Source organism: Oryx dammah, unplaced genomic scaffold, assembly GCF_014754425.2.
Source record: "Oryx dammah isolate SB20612 unplaced genomic scaffold, SCBI_Odam_1.1 HiC_scaffold_18, whole genome shotgun sequence".
In the NCBI taxonomy this organism is placed as follows: domain Eukaryota; kingdom Metazoa; phylum Chordata; class Mammalia; order Artiodactyla; family Bovidae; genus Oryx; species Oryx dammah.
Window position 1 is genome coordinate 51,605,014 of NW_024070202.1, and position 18,743 is coordinate 51,623,756.

General features: G+C 37.2%; 1 protein-coding gene across 12 annotated transcripts in view; it reads right to left on the bottom strand.

Annotated features, from left to right (window-relative positions):
• Positions 1–18,743, bottom strand: part of ST7 (suppression of tumorigenicity 7) — a 269,338-nt gene that overhangs the window by 102,774 nt on the left and 147,821 nt on the right. For all 12 annotated transcript variants that reach the window (XR_005724488.1, XM_040260873.1, XM_040260875.1 and 9 more), the window contains exons 3-5: positions 11,289–11,448; positions 1,168–1,222; positions 428–543 (exon numbers count right to left, since the gene is read on the bottom strand). Coding sequence is in view for 11 of the 12 variants with exons in the window: in XM_040260873.1 (XP_040116807.1) it covers positions 428–543; positions 1,168–1,222; positions 11,289–11,448 (331 nt within the window). In the remaining variant the exon portion in view is untranslated. The remainder of the gene's footprint in view (positions 1–427; positions 544–1,167; positions 1,223–11,288; positions 11,449–18,743) is intronic.

The window sequence follows — 18,743 nt, forward strand, 5'->3', positions numbered from 1 at the left end:
ATAAAACTAGAGACCTAATATCTTATATACTAACCCATAGCCTATAATCATAGAGACTTAATTAAGATTTCTTAATCTGGGAGACATGACCTTTCATTCTGTCTCAACCAAGGATTTAGTTAGCTTCATATAAGATCTATATTTCTTAATATAGAAAGTAAATTTAAAGTAAGTAAATCCAACTTTGGTATATGTTTTAAAAATAACATTTTCAATTATAATGAGGGGACTCATGTCTACAATAACACTTCATGGCAATAAAGCTTTATTTAAGTAGAAACTTTCTGCATCTTTCTGGTCAATCTCCAATTTAATATTTTATTCATCAGGGTTTTTGTAGAGCAGACATTCTAAAAGTAGTAACTTTGATCTCTAAAACAAACAAAAAGCCCTCCCACTCAGTAACTATCTAAAGGATTTTCCATACTTGCATCTGCAGGACGCAGATGGTCCGAGTCACAGGTAAAGAAGGTCTGGTGGTCCTGGGCAGAGAGATTCATGTCATAGTAAGTCAGAGGCTCTCGTCCAGTCACCCAAGTGTACCTGTAAAAGAGAAGTAAGATGATCAGACACTTCTGAGAGAGGAAAGTAAGACCTACAAAATATTAAGCTGCATAGGTGTTGAACTATAACCCATTAACTAAGTACTACTGCCAATAAATTAAAAACAAAATAATCATGCTAGTCTCCTTTTAGGAAGTATATCAGCAGAAAAAAAGTTTAAAAATTCTGCTATATTTTTGTCTTAAAATCTTAGCAGCTCTAGCTAATGAAAACCTTCCCTAATTAGTATTATGCATAGAGATTTCCCCAAAGCTATGAAAATTCTGATTTGCCTACTTACTCTACAAAATTAAACTCTAACATTACTTCTGGGGCATCTTTATAACCATGTTCCAGGTAAGCTACAAAATATTTTGAGTTCATAACATATAATGAAAAAATAACTGTAATAGAAAAATCTCTAAAAACAACAGGTTTGTATGTTATCCTAAGTTCAAAGCTAAAATATTTATAAAACAGAAAAATCAAAATATTTGAGCATCAAAAAATGGAAGCACTGAACAGACTGTTAAATGACCCCTAAATGAACCTGCAAAAACATGTACTGCTGTCTTTGCTCTCTGAACTAGACCCATTAATTTCCCAAGCTGTCAAAATGCTTACCGATTATATTCAGCACCCCTAAATAAATTAAGTGGATTTCGCCATACTTTGCATTCTGCAACAAAGAGAATGTGAAAATGTTACACGTAAGTTCAGAGACACTACAAGCTAATTAATTCAGCAAAACACCCTTCCTGGCCATTTGATAAGATAATTTTATTTTCTATCTTCTACATGGGAAGCAATGTGGAAAAACTCTGGGTAGTTAATCAGGAAATGTAGCTCAGGCACCAGGACTTCGGAAAGTTTCACTTAATCTCTTGGGACTGAAGTTTCCTCATTTGTCAAATCAAGGCACATGCCAAAATCAGCTAGTTCATAACTTCCATAGTCACTTCAAGAGATCCAAATACATTCTATAAATTTATTTCTAAATGATAGGTAGAGGCAAAACTACTTTCTATAACTCTAAAATATATCTTACAATGTCTACCTATGTAACAAGCTAAATTTAAGCTCCAGAGTACAACGTGCAAAGAACCTCAGGCTCTTAATAGGGCCTATGCTAATACTGATTTTGTGATAATTTACCAGGTTGCTTTTATACTGCTGGAAAGGAATGGCAAGAAGATTACTACTAAAGCTACCATCACTATAGGGAGAAATGTTATGAAAAAAATTGTTTTCAAACACTTTACCATGGTTTACTTATGCAGAAACAGGTAATTAATCATCATACTAATATCATAATGATAACATGTACTAATAGATATACATTTTGTTTTATAAGAACCACAGGCAGAACCATGGGACTTTAATTTAGAAAAGTAAACCATTAGGTTTTTAAGACAGTTATAGTAAATGTGTGACTAATAAGCTGCAATTCTTTTAAAACAGTCTATGATTAAGACTTTCTACTGATTCAGAATGCTATTAATATTTTTTTGGATGAATAATTTTTTATTAGAAAATAAAATCAGTTAACAGTATTTAAAAATCCATGTGTGCTGTCGGCCAAAAAAACACACCCAAAGACAAAAACACACAAAAGTGAGCAATTATTGCAGAAATTGAAAGAACATTAAAGGCCATGAATGATTCATTAAGACTCTACCCTCAGTCCTGTTACATCAACATCCATCCATCCATTCATTCACCTATCCATCCATCCAATATATGAATACATTAACTGAGCACCCAGTGGGTGAAACAAATGCATAAGCCATGGGTTACCATACAGCGTGAAAATGAAGCAAAACATGAAGCACTACGGGAACACCGTGTGCAATCTCAATACATTTTTTAAAAATAGCGAATGAAAGGTGTACACATACCAGGAAGTCATGTCCTTATTTAAAAAAAATAAATTTATATTTAAATTAGGGCAAGATCCCACCTAAAATTTACTTTATGTTTGGAAACAATGGTCCTAAATTTTTTGTCACTTAGCTTAACTTGCCATTTAAGAAATGATCTTTGCTAAGTTAGTTTAACATTATTGAATTTTGTTCTTGAGAAACTGAAATTCGATGGCTGTCATTTCATATGACACTAATTAGAAAATTACACTTCCCTTAAGTAAATACTTTTTTTCCAGACATGAAGCTCCTTAGTGGGGTTACTGCTGCTGCTGCTGCTGCTGCGTCACTTCAGTCATGTGCAACTCTGTGCGACCCCATAGACGGCAGCCCACCAGGCTCTGCTGTCCCTGGGATTCTCTAACGTACTTCAAATTATGGCTTGAAACAACTGGTGAGCCAAACAACCATGATCTCAGTACTTATGGCTTCTACAGCTCTGAGGTCCCCACTGCTCCCAATCCCTCCTAAGATCATGTCTTTTAAGATTCCAAATGCTCTTCTTAAATCTTCTGAAAGCTTCATGAATATTATAAGGTTTGTATTTAACATATGATAAACAAACACACAAATCTGTATTCAATGATGGTCATTTCTAACATTATTTACAATAAATAGGGACATTTGTAGAAGCCTCTCCCCTAACAAATTTCATCTGAAATATCAGTAAAAAGTTATAGCAAAAATTTTGTCTCCATCAAAGACATGATATTGCCTGGAAGGATAAGTGCTATTCAAATATCAGTTGACAAATTATAAAGAAAATTACCTTTCATTAATATTTTAACTCTATTATGCATTTTATAGAAATGAAATTATTTCTAAATCAAAATAACCCCAAAGAGAAAGGGTGTGTATAATTAAAGCTTTACTTAGCAGTATTTAAAGATGCCATCTTTATTTAGGAAGTGCCAAGATATAGCCAGCAGGGGGTGCTGCAAACATTTTGAAATATTGTTTTTATGACTTCAAGAGTACTGATCTTAAAAAATCATTGTTACTATTAGTGTCAAACATATGGTCTGTATGCAGTTTCTTCAGCTACTTCTAATACTTAGAAATGAGTATCTGAACAACTGTAACAGATGTTAAATGTTCTGAATGAGAACAAACGTGATGAAGAAATATGTAAGAAATGTCTTCATGAGCTGTATCCTTCAAGTTGAGGGTGTGGAGAAGGTACAATTTTCTTTTAAGAAATAAGCAATCTAGAGGTTTAATATGAACACATGTAAAATTTCACTTCAAATTAGCTTATAGCTACACTCATTTCTTCTTTGCTGCTATGTTTCATGATTTTATCTTTACTACAAAAACTCTCTTTGTCTGGAATCATTCTAGGGAACATACCCCATAAATTTCTGATGGTTTCACGATACAGACAAAGGTTGTAAATGCCAAAATTATCATAATATGAAGATTTAAGTCAGGAAATTAAACTCAGGTCTTCAGTGGATAAAAGTTTTTCTTTATGAGGTCTACTTTCTTATCTTACTTGTATCTTTGGGAAATAAATTTCTTATTTACATCTGAATTAAAACTTTACCTCCAAAAGGTATTTTGCATTATCCATCAATATCAACAATTTTAGTGTTCTTTAGAAGCACTAAAGGTTGACTGGGACTCATCAAGGGCTTGCTAACATCATTAACAGTTAAAAATATGTCCCTGATATACTTAACCATGCCCTCTCTGGTTCCATCTGTACCAACTCACAGAGAAGTCTCCACCTACAACTGCTGACTGAAATGTTCAGACCTCACCAAGCAAGCTAGAATGCAATTCAAGAGAAAGAAAATCACTAAATATTGGGAAAGCACCTGTTTAGTTCCCAAAGTCTGGAGAAAAGATTCCATTCATCCATAGGATGATAATAAATTTCTGTGTGAGAGATAAAGAACATAAAAAATAATGCCTACTACTTTCAAAGACTTGTAAAATGCTCAAATCGTTTTTTCAGTCTTCCTGCTCACCATTCCCTACTACAACTTTACATCTCAGCGGATACTTATTTCCTGTCTTTTCATAATCCCCCCGAACGCAGCCCCCGCCCCAGTTACTCACTGGACTAAGGGGTTTAAGCATGAATAGAATCCAACCTAGATAGCATATTCAAAAGCAGAGACATTACCGACTAAGGTCTGTCTAGTCAAGGCTATGATTTTTCTAGTGGTCATGTATGGATGTGAGAGTTGGACTGTGAAGAAAGTTGACTGCTGAAGAATTGATGCTTTTGAGCCGTGGTGTTGGAGAAGACTCTTGAGAGTCCCTTGGACTGCAAGGAGATCCAACCAGTCCATTCTAAAGAAGATCAGTCCTGGGTGTTCTTTGGAAGGAATGATGCTAAAGCTGAAACTCCAGTACTTTGGCCACCTCATGCAAAGAGCTGACTCACTGGAAAAGACTGATGCTGGGAGGGATTGGAGGCAGGAGGAGAAGGGGACGACAGAGGATGAGATAGCTGGATGGCATCACCGACTCAATGGATGTGAATCTGAGTGAACTCCGGGAGTTAGTGATGGACAGGGAGGCCTGGTGTGCTGCAATTCATGAGGTTGCAAAGAGTCGGACACAACTGAGCGACTGAACTGAACTGAGAATGGCTACTATGTCTTAGTCCTTGCCGGAAGTCCTAGGTCCTTGCCTCCCCCCCACCCCAGAAGGATACATTTTATGACCTAGACACACTTATACATTGGTAGTAAAAGAAAAAGACACCGAATTACTATCTGGTAACCATATGAAGAAGTTCTTATAAAGGGAGTAAATATACTGAGAGAACCATAGACTTTCCCTTGATCACAGTCCTCAAGTAAAAAGAGAACTTAATTCCTGGAAACACCAAAAGTCTCTAAAGTCATAGAGCTTTTAATCATCATATGGAAGAAAATATTTTTCTATATCCAATTTTTTTAACTCTGGAAACTTTTTTCTCCTAAGATTAAAAATATAGACATAGAAAGTGAGATTAAGTAAGGCCTGGTATCCAGACTGCCTAACAATTACCTACAATATACAACAGATCTGTTACCCTGCAACATCATATTTAAAAATCCTGTGACTTCATCAATTACATTTTCTACTAGAGAAACAGTTTTGGAACTCCCCTAGGGAAATATTAGGCACTTGAAAATAATACTTTAAAATATTTTAGGTCCAAAGTACAACAGAGAAGGGCTCTAAATAATATTCTATCAGATATATTATGACAGTAAAGATTAACCTCAAGTTAGTCAATTTCTAACATTTATTTATTAGCTTTGCTATATTAGAAATGAATTCTCAGTGAATACAAGTCCATCTTAAGCAATCATTAAGAGTAACAAAATATTCATTTTCTTAAATAATTAAGCTTTAACTGTTTTCCTAACTTTTTGAAATAATTATTTTGAAAAGATTACTAGAAGTAAAGGCACAAAGTATTAATAATATATAGGTAACTTTCAATTCAACAAATATATTACCCTTTCAAATTCTTTTATGGAATGAGAAAAGGTGCAAATAATTATGAGTTTTAAGATCATTTTTATTGGCCTGCTTTATTCAAGACAGTGTACAACTTTCTTCAAGAATATTGCTAAAATGGCTAACCTCTGTGTCTCTCATACATTTCTCATTGATTGGTCATTTCTGATCTAAGTCAATCAATTCTATCAAATAATATGAAGACCGTAAAATATTTATTAAGTAAGTATTCACCAGGGGCCAAACGTGTTTTTGAGGACTTTTCACCAGTCAATTGGAGAGCTAATCTATCCTAGAACACACATTTTTAATAGCAAAAGACTTTAAAAGATGTAATAAGCATTGCCTAAGAGAATCATTTTCAACACTTAAATAGATTTTGGCAAGTATAAACTGAGTTTCCCCTGACTGAGGCTATCAAAGAGCAATTCTAAAGGCGCTGGACATATAGTAACTTGAAATTTTGCTAACGGATATATTTGAAATGTGAGCTCTGAAAGGCCTGGTCTTAGGATTTATATTTACAATCTATGAGTTTCTTCATCTCCATTGCTTTTCTTTAATTTGTTACCTGTATTAAACCAGTGCTTGAACTACCTCTAGTGATGTAATGAACCTTAATTAAGAATTCCAGGTGAAATTCTTAGTAAAAGTTTTCTATAAAAATGGATATGATATGGGCTTCCCTAGTGGCTCAGTGGTAAAGAATTCACCTGCCAACACAAGAGATACAGGTTCAAACCCTGGGTTGGGAAAAACCCCTGGAGAATGAAATGGCAGCCCAATCCAGTGTTCTTGTCTGGAGAATACCATGGACAGAGGAGCCTGGCGGGTTACAGTCCATAGGGTCAAAAAAGATATGATATACACTTATCTTAAATAAAGTGAGATTAAAATGAGATGACTTACAACAGTATGCCAAATGACTATAACCAGAGTTTGTCTAAAGATCCAGTTCTATGCAAGAGGCTACTAACATGTCTCAGAGAATTTAAACTTGACTTTGGCAAGGATAATTCTTATGTGATGGAGCACCCTGCACTTTTGTAAATATCTTGAAGAAGGTGAACACTGCAAACTTGTCTTTGTGGCATCTTATTTGAGAACAGGGCAAATTATCAAACAGATATTCCCATAAACCCAAATTCAGAATGTTCTTAGACCCTGAGAATCCCTTCCCTTAAGATAGGGATAAGGTGGACACATCTTAAATCCCTATGCATCATCAGTTTATAAGTTAAGCTGAATTAAGCAATGGCAGCAAGAGTAAGTGTAAATACACACTGGATGCCATTAATAATTTTTATATTGATTGCATGTTAAAATGAAAATATTTAGACATATTTGCTTAAAGAAAATACACATTTCACTTGTACATTTTTATTATTTTCATATGATTATTAAAAATGCTAAAATTACACTCATAGTTAGCATTATATTTCCATGAGACAGTGCTCACTTAGAGACTTAGTTGGGTAGGTAGTTTTGTGCAGCTAGGTCATTTGGAAAAAGGATTAAAGTAAACCATCTGAATTATTCAAAAGAATATGTCAAATCATCAAAGAGGAGACAGGAATAAATATATTCAGCTTTTCTTTGTATAATTCTGATCACAGGTTATTAATCGTGTTATTAGATGTAATGAATTTCAAAAATTGACAACAGGAAACATGGTGATGTGGAAAATACATCAGCAGGGTTTATCAGAAATTGTGTATTTGTGACAAAAACAGCCATTTAGCTCCCAAATAAATTGAGACAAATGAAATGTTCACAAATGCTAACCTAAGCCAAACAATCAGGAATTTGGCTAGATTAAGAAGCTGTATTATTAATTATACATTTCTGCTCTGGTCCATAAACAAAGATCACTGAAAATTTTGAGAGGATTTGCACTTGGGCCAATTTACACAGATCCAAATGTTAAACAGCATATGAACAGTCTGTCCTATAACAATCACTTCCCATTTCTCCACTGCAAATTATTCTTAGGTAGGCCAGGTCTTTCAGCTTTTAATAAAACAAATGATTTTAAGGAAAGAGCTATACTATGAGTTTTCATATAGTCCAATGCTTATATAAATAGTATTCTCTGTTTTAGCTTTTTCAATGATTTTTTTCAAATAAGGAATACTATTTAACTGCCTTTGCCAATGTTCATGGGATTTGGTTAGCCATGTTTATTTCATGTAATATTCAGCCAAGAAATGTCTTGTGATGATTCTTTCATTAAAGCAATAGTAATTTTGTTATTGTTAAGGCAGTATAAATTTTGAAACAAATTCCTCCATTTTAATAAAATATATTAATTACTCTCAGCTTTGGATCTTCTTTTTCCTTTATACTTAGCTGAAACCAGACAATGAAGTAGACAATGATTAAGGGTAAAGGTATAGAGAGACAACACACTTTCATATAATAGCATTTTTCTTGTTCAAAAATAAAAATCACCACAAGAGAAGAGAAGTGAGAAATGGTATTAGTCCCATGTTATCTGGCATTTCCGTAACAACATACATGTGTGTGGAGCTGAGTCAGTGAAATAGTAGAAACCCAAATGTCAAGGAGAAGTGGGCTGAGGGAGCCCTAAACACACTAGGACAGAGTAATCTCTGTTTTCCTAAATGTAATTATTTGAATACTGTTATGAAATCAGATCATAAGTGCTATATCTGTTATAGGAGATGAACAGAAATATTGAATGCATAGTAGTAGACATTCAGCCAATACTGGAGGAAGAGAATTAATAATAATACTCAAAACTCAATCTGGGTGAGGTAAAAACTCAGTACAATTAAAACTGGGAATTTCCATGACCATTACTGTAGAATGTATTTTTATAAAGGACTGTAATTTTCCCTTTAAAAGCTGCTATATAAGCACTAAGAGTAGCATCAAGATTTACATAATGCATCAGATTTGTTCAAGGTACCCACAGAGAGAGAGCGAGAGCAAAGTAACAGTGACAATAAGGAGAGTATAAACTCTTTGTCACATTAAGGAATGATGTCAAGAGATTTAAATTGGGTAGAAAGAATTTTAATGAAAATAAAAGCACATTCACAATAAAAATGTCCTTAAATGAGGCTGCTTTCTGTGTTCAATCTATTAATTTTCTACAATGTTCTGTGTCATCCAAAGACTACAGTAACTTGGGTCAGACAGAGTACATTTAACCTGCAGGTTCTTCCAACAGATGCAAAGTGATGTTGATTATCCACACTGCTTATGTGACAATGTTTGCAGGATCAAGATTCCTCATTAGAATAATATGCCACCCATGTAGGACTAGTTGGTCAACGTGGTATTTTATTTGCTCAGATCTCTTTCTGTTTCTTTCACAAAATGGATGAGTTTATAAAGTCCCAGACAATTTTGTTACCTCAGTGGTACCATCTCTCACACATGTACCCTTTAGAATCAAATAAATATGTACCCAGAGGTGCCCATTACCATGGTGGGCTGGCAAATGGTATATTATTAATAAAAGAGCATTGAATCAACATCAGATATATATTATGCACATGTGTGTGTGTGCGTGTGTGTGTGCTGTATGCTCAGTTGGTCATTCATGTCTGACTCTTTGTGATCTCATGAACTACAGGCCACTGGGCTCCTCTGTCCATGAAATTTCCCTGGCAAGAATAGTGGAGTGGGTTGCCACGCCCTCCTCCAGGGGATCTTCCCAACCCAGGGATCGAACTCGAGCTTCCTGCATCTCCAGCATTGGCAGGCAGGTTCTTTATCACAGAGCCACCTGGGAAGCCCACATACACACATACAGGTAGTCGCTGTTTAGTCCCAAGTCGTGTCTGACTCTTTTGCAACCCCCTCAACTGTAGCCCACCAGGTTCCCCTGTTCATGGGATTTTCCAGGCAAGAATATTGGAGGGGGTTGCCATCTCCTTCTCCATATATATATGTATACACACACACACACACACACACACACAATGCTCATTGATGCCTATCACCTGGCTAGACAGTTATGAAATATGGACTGAGTTATTTTAGGGAGGAAAGAAAAAAAGATCGGACTTAGTTCTTCTATCTCTTCTTCACCCTTCAAGTCTCAGAACTGGTGCCATCTCCCTCAAGAAGCAAACTTCCCCCCCTAGTTTGGATTGGGAACCCCTGCTTTGTACTCCATAGCGTTGCACGTTTCCCTCATATGATCACAGCACTGAACACTTTGCTTCCTTCAGCAGACACAAGAGTTCGATGGGGGCAAGCACTCTGGCATTATTTTTAAACCATAATGTTCATATGAACCAGGCCAGGTTCACATTAGAGATTTGGGAAATGTTTACTGAATTGATAAAGAGACCAATCTAGGAAATTATATTCATCCCTCTTCTTTTATGAGGGGAGAAATTACAGGCCTTGTATGTCCTCATTCGTTCATCTACTGAGTTTCAATGATAAAGTAGAGACTATTCAAAATGCTAGAGATACTATGATGAAGCAGTAAGGTTAAAAATTTCATTATAATTTAGTAAATGTTGCTAAAAATAAAAATATTATGAGTCGACAAAGGTGGAGAGATAGATAGTGCACAGCCTCTCAGAGAGGGTTTCCCTGGAGGTAGCATTTGAGTTGGGTTGTGTGGCTCAGTCGTAAAGAATCTGCCTGCCGATGCAGGAGACATGGGTTCAATCCCTGGATCGGGAAGATCCCCTGGAGGAGGAAATGGCAGCCCACTCCAGTATTCTTGAATGGAGAATCCCATGGACAGAGGAGCCTGGCAGGCTACAGTCCATGGGGTGGCGAAGAGTTGGAAGCGACTGAGCACAGCACATGTGAAAGATAAATGAGCACAGAAAGAGGGCAAACAGGCTTCTGGGCAGAGGGTGGTGAGAAAACATGGCACGTTCAAAAAATGAGACAGGCGGGGAAAAGATTGTGACAGAATTCAAGACTGGCAACAGAGAAGCAGCTTGCATGCATGCGTGCTCAGTTGCTTCAGCTGTGTCTGACTTTGCAACCCCATGGCCTGTAGCCCACCAGACTCCTCTGTTCATGGGATTCTCCAGGCAAGAATACAGCAGTGTGTTGCCATTTCTTTCTCCAGGGAAATCTGCCCAACCCAGAAATCGAACCCAGGTCCCCTGCATTGCAGGCAGCTTCTTTACCAACTGAGCCACTAGGGAAGAAAAAGTCAAATTAGACAAGATACCTATTTCCTTTACCCGGGATGCTTACACTCAACTTCTCTGGCAGAAGCTGTCAACTCCTTGGGAAAATAAATTGCATTTTTCTTTGAAGTCTAATCTTTAAATAACAACATTCTTACTGTCTTATAGTCATAATAATGTAGTAAAAGTAAGTAAATATTGCAAACTGAAGGACTTCCCATACCTGAGACACTCTGCCTGTTGGAATCTGAGTCCCCGTTACTGGAATTAGAATTGTTGGAGGAATTGTTGTCAACCCCTCCCAGAAGGGGGCGCAAGTGGCTTACTGAGACTTGTTCAATAAATGATGTTCCATACTTGCGAAAATACCACCATTCAAATATCTAGAACAGAAAAATAGTAAGCATGATTACAGTCCTGTTACCAGGTATAATTTTGTACATATTCATAAAATACGTTGTATCTACTAATTATACCCACCTTAAATACTGGTTTAAACATATTTATTCAGAAAAAAATTGTTTAATTCTAAAAATTAAGAAATTCTTAGCAGCAGCAAATATCATTTACATTTTAACTTCTCAGTGTTGTTTTATCCACTTACTACTGGCTTTTAAGGAAAATTTATATACCCAGTCATGGTAAAAGAACATTGTTAAGAGCTGCTCATTATTACTTTCCTCCAAATTTATATAATATTGATAATAAAATCACCACAGCTGAAAAGCAATTCCAGAAATAAATACAAAGAAGCTAGTTTTAAAAGTGTGGCTTATGAAATATTCCAATATTTGGCATTTTATATTCTGATAAAGCCATACCTGTATAACATTAAGACAGCAAAATTCCTTAAAAGAAAAAAAAAATCTCCTTAGAGAAATCTAGCTTTACAGGAAGAGTAATAGTTATCCCAGTTCATGGTACTCTGGCACCCAACTGCTGAGAGATTCAATAATGTCTGCCAGTTGAGATGTGCTTTATAAACACTAGTATGTGCTGTACACCGTTAACATTTTCTAGCTCACAAGCCTACCAATAATGTGCTGTTTGCAAAGAAGAAAAGAAATAACTTTCATTAAAAGAGGAAAGAAGCAATGATGCTCACATGACTAGACTGAAATCAGGACTCCTAAGCAAGGGGGAAGCAAGAGACCTCCCACAATTCCTCCCACCTGCCCCACCTCCCCTTGAACACTTTTCACCACTCTCTCAAGCTGCTCTCCCCACATCCTTTCCTGGCCTCCCTGTCTGATTTTGAATCTGTTCCATAAGCAGTCACAAATCATTACAGAGAAGAAATTTAAGAATCAACTATATCCCAGAGTCTCCTAAGAACTATACTTTTATAATATAGAATGTGGAACTACATAAAATTAATGCCCTTTATCCTTATTTCCTAAAAACAAGATGATGCCTCTCATCCTTTCATTTCAGTCTGAATGTCACCTCCTCAGAGCTCTTTCCTAGTCACCAGATCTACAGTCAGCTTCTCTTGCCTCTCTCAAAAGCACCCTGCTTTTCTTCTTGGCAGCATTTATGACATTTGTTTAATATCTACATGTCCCACTAGAGAAAGAGTTTTGAGAGAGTAAAAAACATGTTTTGTTCATGACTGTATATCCAGGATTTGATAAATACTTAATGAATGAATGCAAAAAACAAGTACTATATAATCAATGAAGCCAACAGTTTGTTCTTTGAAAAGATCAACAAAAGTGACAAACCTTTAGCTAGAGTGGCCTCCCAAAACAGAGGACTTAATGTTTTTAACACATGAAAGAAGGGAAAAGTTAAGTTCTTTGTAATAGACTTTGGGCTATCATTTAAAAATTGGTATTTCTCTATTTGGTTCTACCAAAAATTCCTTTAAAAGACAGAAAAAACATCTACAAATGACCAGAAGGAACTATCAATCAAACCAAATGTTTGCAATCCTATAACAGGAGAACTTGATTTAATGCCAAGGAGTTATCCCTTCTGACTCTATGAATTTTCACATGTTAAGACAGACATTTAAGTAATCTGACTGGGCAGACAGGGAGAATATGATGTAAAAGCTAAGAAGGGATAGGACTAGTCTATAATGTAGGAACAGGAGGAATTAGAGATGTTGTTTGAAGAAAGAACAGCATTCAAGAACGGTAAATTTATGAACCATAGATCCAGAAGGGAGTTTGTAACCTCAAGGGAGTTATTTTATCTATTTTAATATCAGTTTCTTCAACTATAAAGTGTAAATCACACTTGTTATTTATCCTTGAGTGTCCTTAATTTCACACTCATGTAAATCACCCAGATGCAAACCCCATGTAAAAGACTTAGTTCAGTGCTTGCTGTATAGCTGGTTCTCAAAAGTAACAGCAAAGCTATTATTCATCACACTGATGCTGCGCATACCTCCTACAGGCAGCACAGCTCACATACTGCTATGATGCACTCCTCTTGTTACTCTACAGTTTAGGCTAATACAGCATATTGTCTGTTACTAAATGGTTGGCTGAAAGCCCTGTTAATCATGTGAAAAAGGAGGCTGCTTACCATTTGGTCCCGACCACCGCCGCTCCCCCCCCCCCAAAAAAAAAGATTTTGGCTTTGCCTTTATTGAAGAGAAGGCAGGCTGCAAAGGACCCAGAACAATGGTCACAGAACTAGCAATGGCTCTCAGTCACTTGTGGGAAAGAGCTTTCTTTGCCTCAAGACTCTGCTTTTTATATTATGCTGCTTGGGCACCTGCCAGACCTTCCTTTATTCAGTAGCACAGCACTAAACACTCCATAACAAGCATCGGCTGTGCTCCAGGGTCACAGCACAGACAGGGCCCCTGACACTACCAATCCATGCCACAGGCCCACAACGCCTCTCACAGTTTGCTCCCATCACACACACACACACAAAACCCCACTTTGGGACTCTTTAGGATTTCTCAGTTTATCCAGCCAAATCAGAGAACCCCAGCACTAAAAGGAACCCTCAGTTTCATTTAGAATGCATGAAGGCTACATGTTAAGGTAGTCCAAAGTCACAAAGCCAACTCAGTAGCTATCTAACCTGAAGCCTCAGTTCTTGTGCCACTAATCTTACTAGGGCCCTAAAGCAAGACATCTTTTTATAAATCTCTTGCTCATTTTAACAGATTTACTTGTCATTTTTCTTTTCAAATCTTCACTTCCAAATGCCCTCCTATTCTACTGTCTCTTTGTCTGCTTAGCTATCAAACGTAATCCAGAAGTCTATCAAATAGGACTGGATAATACATCCCAAGGTATAAATGCTTCATATTAATGGAGCATTTGCATTATAAGAGGAGACAGACCTTCCAAGCAGTATTTCTAATGCAAGGATAACAGACTTTAGTGAAGACTGGGTTATTCATGCAACTGTTAGGAAGGCAAAGGAGGATCTTCTCAAGCCTGTCCTATTAGAGCTGTACATGTGGCTTCTTACCCAATACAGACCTTTATACTGGTATCTACAATACCATGGGACAGATACTCCAATACGAATTAAACGAACAGCTACTAAAAGGAAGTGGGACAGGACTTAAAGCCTTCTTAAACTTCAAACCAAAACCTCTAATCTGGGGTCTTAGCACCAATGATCTGTCCCATATCCTGAAACACAGCAGGCTTGGGCTAGAACCTCACAGTATTTTTTAAAAGCTGCATAGATCCAAATGGGCAGATGGTGTTATTTAACACGCACATATTTGGTGTCACTTTGAATTATTCTCCCTGGTGCATAACCTACAATGTAAACAGCAAAGCTCTCATAAACAAATTTAGATTTTAAAATTAGCCCTTAGACATGCTAGTAGCTTAATGGAATTGCCATTGTGGAACAAAACAGTTTTTAAATCTGACAAATAACCATAAAATTAAAATATAAATTTACACATTTCATAGTCTTTTAAAATGCAATCTTGTCTACACCAAGAATTATACAGATCAAGTAAGATGAGAACTAAAAAGCACCAATTAGATTTGTCATTTGGAAAGTCAATAAGACCCTACCATCCTGATGAAAGGTAATGGCCCTAATGTATTATAAGATAGCCAAGTTGTTTGTCTTAGTTGGTTCTCTCGATTCTGTGGGGCTCAGTAATGTAATGTGTAAAACAAAGTCACTCTTAATGTTGCATGGATGGATGGTTGAAAACTGAATGGAGAGACAGCTGAAAGGTTGAATGGATGGATGATAAGGGTTGGTCTGGTGACTTATGGGATACTGTCTTAATAAAGAGCAGGACCAATGAGAGGTTTTGTGTTCATTTTGTTAGTTATAAAAAAAGAGAGACCTATATATATTTGTTGGAAAGGAAAGAATCAAGTGGAACGAGAGAAACTGAAGTGCAAAAGAGTACAAATGACCAAGAGGCAGGACACCAGGAGCCCAGGAAGAACATTTGCCCTGCCTGAGAAAGGTAACTTACCATTTCTTCCTCTACGACAGGATGAATGGGAAGCGTGAGTGCACAGACAGATACATTCTATTTGGGAAATAGGGTGTGAGATGACCTGTTTCACAGGTAAAAAGGCAACAAACAGATGAAAAGTAGGTGACAGTTATCTTAGTGGAGATGCAGGTAAGGATTATCGTCTGAGAATAAGGAAAGTGTGGGTGGAATTGGGAATGTGAGGATCAAAGCAATGGTTTGGATCTATACCCTACAGGACCAAAAGGCCATTGCTATACTCAGGACCCAGATTACACTTAAAACAAAGACTCATTTGTCAGGAACCCAGTTTTCTAGGCCTTGCAGCTGCAGGCTGGGAGTGGAGATTCAGGTTTGCAGCTGGCCTAAGATGCAAACACCTCATTTTCACCGGCAGGAAAGGAACAAAAGTCTGGCAAAGAGTAAACAAATAAGGCCCTTTCATCTGACTTGCGAACCTAAAAGCTGAATCTTTCCTAAAGATGCCTAGATTTATCCTATCCATTAAGAACTCCCCTTCTTGAATTGCATGTTTTGCATATATAATACTTCTTTCTCTTCACTTATGGGGACTTTCCTATCTTACTCAAAAATGCTTCAAGATTTCCACAGAGAAGCACCATAATGATTCCACACAAACTCCATTAAACCCATGGGAAACACAAAGATGTCACAGCCTGAAATTGGCTATGTGTTTTCCAAGGATTAAATAGATGATGATATCATAGGATAGATACAGCTAGTGGTAGAGACTGAAGAGGAAATATGAAACTCTGGCAGTCTACTCTCAAATAGGCTGCAAAACTGCCACCTGCTCTATGTCTTCAGAAATGCATCTGGTGGTAAACAGATTTTTGGCAAGAGGCGATCTTCTAGGCTTAAAGAAGATAAACCAAGACAGTTGGCATGGGTTATAGTAATATCCGAAAACTTTTTAGAAGTTTCCTGTTAGAATTCTCAAGTAGATTTTTTTCTCTGAATCACTGACTCTTTCAAAGTCCCTCTCAATTCCTCATGACAATTTTCTTTCTTTTTTTTAAACATTCCTGGCTCCTTCCTATTTTGTTTAGAAATACTGAAGAGCTATGGTACAGGACTTGGTCTCCTTCTTCCTTGACCTCAGCCAATAGCCCCACCAGCCATCTGTTCCCCTAACCAGTTGGAGGGGATGTGTAAAGTACTTGTCTTCGTGTCCTTCCACCTCCATTCCTGGCCACCTAATGCCAAGGCTTCAAGAAAAGAAAAAAGGAAGAGAACTGAGGTTCTTTTCAAGGTCAACAGCCAGTGATCCATCCCCACCTCAGTGTCTGCATTGCAGCATTAATGACTATGACCTGGACAGCAGGATCACTGTCCTGGGGTAAAGTCACCTAGCGACCACTGACCACTGGGAGATGTGAGCCTTTGCCATGATGCCCAAAGCTCTGTCAGCTAATCCTGGGGCCCAGCTTTCTTCCAGGGATTCTGACTTGGTTAGTCTGGAGAATATTCAGAATCCATCACTTTAAACAAGCTCCCAGATAATTCCCAGACACATCAATTAATTCATGTGTTCACTGAATCTATGTGCATTCAACAAATATTTAAGAATTAGCAAGGTATTACACAGATATATTTTCAGCCTATATGATGCTTCCATCACAGAGAAGATAAGACTATAAATATCATAAATGAAATTATAAATTGTGGTAAGTGATGGTTTATGTTCTAGACTAACCAAATCTGACCTAAGCCACAGCTGATTGGAAGAATTTCCTCCAGAGATGTTTATAGTCTCTCTGCGTCCCTCTTTCTTTTATCTGCTTTTCTCTTTCCCTTTTCTGCTTTTTGCTTTCTTATCTGCGTGCTCCACTTCTGTGGGTCTGTTAAAAGGAACACATCACCCGCTACACACTGCTGCAATCCATCTTCCTAGTCAACACATTTAAGAGAGGAACAATGATCCTGGGACAAAGCAGTGAAAATTTAAACTTTTAACCTTCCTTATACTCTTACCTAGCAAGGTGACCTGACAAGTCATAGGTTTTCTGGGTGCCTATTCCTTAGGTTTTTACTGACTTAAACTGGATGACTTCTGAGGGTTCCTTCCTCTAGCCCTGCAACTGTATAATTTTCAAGTCAAGTGGAGGTCAAGATTTTAGATGAATGAAAAAGAGTTGAAAGAAGCCATAACAAGCTTCTAGTTCCATTCCCTTACTTTTAAACAGGAGGGGACAGAGGGCATGGTCAGACAGATCCAAATTTAAATCCCACCATCTGTCTGTTATATGTATCCTTGGCAAAATTACATAAATTTTGTGTCGGTTTATACTCAGCAAGCTGGCTTAAAACTCAACATTCAAAAAATGAAGATCATGCCATCCGGTCCCATCACTTCATGGCAAATTGATGGGGAAACAATGGAAATAATGACAGACTTAATTTTCTTGGCTCCAAAATCACTTGTGGATGGTGCCTCTGGTCATGAAATTAAAAGACACTTGCTCCTTGGAAGGAAAGTTATGACTAACCTAGATAGCATATTCAAAAGCAGAGACATCACTTTGCCTACAAAGGTTTGTATAGTCAAAGCTATGGTTTTTCCAATAGTCATGTATGAATGTGAGAGCTGGACAATAAAAATGACTGAGTGCCAAAGAATTGATGCTTTTGAACTGTGGTGCTGGAGAAGACTCTTGAGAGCCCCTTGGACTACAAGAAGATCAAATCAGTCAGTCCTACAGGAAATCAACCCTGAATATTCATTGAAAGGACTGATGCTGAAGCTGAAGCTCCAATACTTGGGCCATCTGATGCAAAGAGTTGACGTATTGGAAATCTTTCCCATGATGGGAAAGATTGAAGGAAGGAGGAGAAGCGGATGACAGAGGATGAGATGGCTGGATGTGATCACCAACTCAATGGACATGTCTGAGCAAACTTCAAGAGATGGTGAAGGACAGGGAAGCCTGGCATGCTGCAGTCCATGGTGTTGCAGAGTCAGACATGACTGAGTGACTGAACAACAGAAATACTCAACAGCTAGAGGCACTGCCTATATCAACCACTTAGAATTTCAATAAAGTTAATATTAGAATTCACTTAGAATTAAATGAAATAACATATTCAAAGTGCTTAAAACACTACCTGGCATAGAGTGGAAAACACAACAAAAGGGCCTTTATTTACAACTGATTCCTATCTAATTATTATCTCTTCTTTCACTTTCCTGAAAACTATTGTTTTACACTGGATCCCTGAATTAAC